At 55.4% G+C, this 2810-nt stretch overlaps 1 protein-coding gene across 1 annotated transcript in view; it reads right to left on the reverse strand.

The window, feature by feature from the left end:
- The window catches only part of CCNF (cyclin F), a 23231-nt gene that overhangs the window by 18211 nt on the left and 2210 nt on the right, over positions 1-2810 (reverse strand). Inside the window, 3 exon segments of the mRNA XM_077762777.1 lie at positions 176-282; positions 1905-2059; positions 2547-2610. Coding sequence (XP_077618903.1) covers positions 176-282; positions 1905-2059; positions 2547-2610 — 326 coding nt within the window.

Genomic DNA, 2810 nt, shown 5'->3' on the forward strand with positions numbered 1-2810 from the left:
CAACGGGGGGCGGGGGGGGGGTGACAGGCCTCAGTCTCTCCCTGGGGGGGCGAGGCGCCGGCGAGGGTGCCAGCAAGAGGGAAACCGTTCCCACGTCAGGCCCTGGGACACAGGCTGGCATATCAGGGCGGCCCAAAGACAGGAAAAGCGAGCTGTTCTCAGGGTGCAAAGATACCTTTCAAAGAGCTTCAGGTTCTTTGGAGAAGGCCACAGCTCCTGGAAGCTGGCACACGCCCACACGCTGGCGTGGCTGTCCACCAGGCTCTTCAGGTGGGAGTGCACCTGCAAACAACGGGAGCGGGTAGGGGGCTGATCGGGCGTCCTCCCCGAGGCCCGGCTCCCGGAGCTCTTGAGGAAAGGACACAGAAGATGGGGGTCCCTCCCCACCCCCAAGGTAAAGGTCCCCTCTTTGAGTAGAAGAAACAAGTTTCTCTGTGGCTGTAAAGGGGGATGGGGGGACAGTGGTACTGGAAGGGGGAATAAGTACGAACACTAAGAAAGAAGAGGTGACACCCTGTAAGGGGGTGTATCAGCAAGGATCAGGGAAACGAGGCTAACAGGAGAAAGGGAAACAGACATTTCTTCTGTGCTCCTCTGCCTAGGGCTTGGCTAATGGAAACACGGCCAGAGCCTGGAGGTCAACAGAGGCTCCAGGAAAAGACCAACAGGGTCGCCTGAGTGGCGAAGTCGGTTGAGGGTCCAACTCTTCTTATCGGCTCAGGTGGTGATACCCGGCTTGTGGGTGGGAGCCCTGCACAGGCTCTGTGCTGAGTGTGGGCCCTGCTTGCAATTCTCTTTCTGCCCCTCCCCCAGGCGAGTGCTTGCACGCTCTCCCCCTTTCTTTCAGAATAAACGTTAAAAAAAATATTAAAACTTAAATACCACCCTGGGCAGAGGCAGGAAGCAGGCCGTCTGGGAGCCCTGAACACAGGTGGGTATTTCAGGCATTAAAGTTCCCAGTGCCGTTGAAAACTCAGCACCCGAGGATATTATGACCACAATGGAGGTGGCTTTGGGAGCCTGAGCAACAGGTTCCTGTTGGGAGTTTTCTCACAGCTTTGCTGTATGGCCTTGATTAAGTCATTGGGGATGAGGCCGCAATCCGAACATCCTCCAACTAACTCCCAGGGTCCCTTTCAAGGCTCAACATCACATGGGATTTGTCCTCAAGAATATATTTTTGTTAGGTTGGGATGCCTGGGTGGCTCAGTCCATTGTGTGTCCAATTTCAGCTCGGCTCATGATCTCCTGGCTTGTGGGTTCGAGCCCCATGTCGGGCTCTGTGCTGACAGCTCGGAGCCTGGAGCTGCTTCAGATTCTGTGTCTCCCTCTCTGCCCCTGCCCCATTCATGCTCTGTCTCTCTCCAGCTCTCAAAAATGAATAAATGTTAAAAGAATTTTTTTAAAGAACATATTTTTGTTCCTTTTAATAGTATGTTATTTCTTAAGGGGTGAAAATTTTACAGACACAATAGGGTCCCTTCCCTGTTAAAAATATTTTTTTTAATGCTTTTATTTATTTCTGAGAGAGAGAGAGAGAGAGACAGAGAGGAGGGTCAGAGAGAGAGGGAGACACAGAATCTGAAACAGGCTCCAGGCTCCGAGCTGGCTGTCAACACAGAGCCTGATGCGGGGTCAAACCCATGAACTGTGAGATCATGACCTGAGCCGAAGTCGGACGCTCAACAGTCTGAGCATTGCAAGGAACACAATCGACACTTAGTGTGTCATGTTTCAGTTTTGCTGGTCGAACAACCTCATGAATCTATTAATCACGCTTGTGGCCTCTGCCCCCCTTTGTAGCCAAAATTTTGTTCTAGGAACAGGGAGCCTTGAGGGTATAACCAACAGGTTAGTTATATCAACAAGCAAAGGGGCGGCCCCACTTTCATCCAGCAACTTACAGCTCGGACAGCGAGGATGTCCCCGACAGAGAGCCATTTCAGGATATGAAAGAGCACATCTTCAGGGAGATTCAAGATGGTGAGGTTTCGGGGTCTCCTCCGTATTCTCCGCTTCGTAGGGTAACTGAAACACTTGGCACACCTGCAGTGGATCACTGGAAAAAAGAAAAATCCGCACGACGGTCTGTTTGATGGGCTGGAAAGGAGCGGGCTGACAGGCAGAGCTCTATCTGGAGATGACCCACAGTCACTGACCCCTCCCCACAGAAAGAACCAGCCACACGTCTAGTCCCCAAGATTAAAATAAGGGAATAGAGGTACCCGTTCTATCAGCCATCACCATTCATTCAAAAATTCAAGCAACGCTTATGGTGAAGAGCAGGCACTCGGCTATCAGGAAAGGAGGCGCCGAGCTGAGGGTGGTTCTCCCGCATCTCACGCTCAGGGAAGCCGTTCGGACCCCTGCCCACGTCTGCTTCTATTTGCACACCGCGCTACACGGAAGAAGTCCCTCGCCCGCAGGCACCTGGCCTCCTCCCCGCTGCCCCCCTGCACGACCCCCTCCGCAGGCCTTCCTCCCCTGCCCGGCTCTGCCCCTGGGTCACCTACCAGCAATTAACGGGCTGCGACGACCACACGTACCCGCGGGGCGACTGGTGCCCACGGAGCACCTGGATGTGACTACCACACCTTCCTGACCCCGGCGCTGTGGGCCAGAGGCGGACTCGCCTAGCGGCCACTCTAACAACCCGCGACGGGGNCTCGCGATTGGTCATGCCAGGACGCGAATTCGAACGCCGTCCGTGGATTCGTGGAGCCCGTGCGGCCGCCCCGCCTCCCCGGCCCGAGCGCGAGTCCCCAGGGAGCGCGGCGCAGGCCCGGCTGCGGGGGGGGGCCGTGGGCCCC

Source organism: Crocuta crocuta, unplaced genomic scaffold (assembly GCF_008692635.1).
Source record: "Crocuta crocuta isolate KB4526 unplaced genomic scaffold, BGI_CrCroc_1.0 scaffold234, whole genome shotgun sequence".
NCBI classification, from domain to species: Eukaryota; Metazoa; Chordata; class Mammalia; order Carnivora; family Hyaenidae; genus Crocuta; species Crocuta crocuta.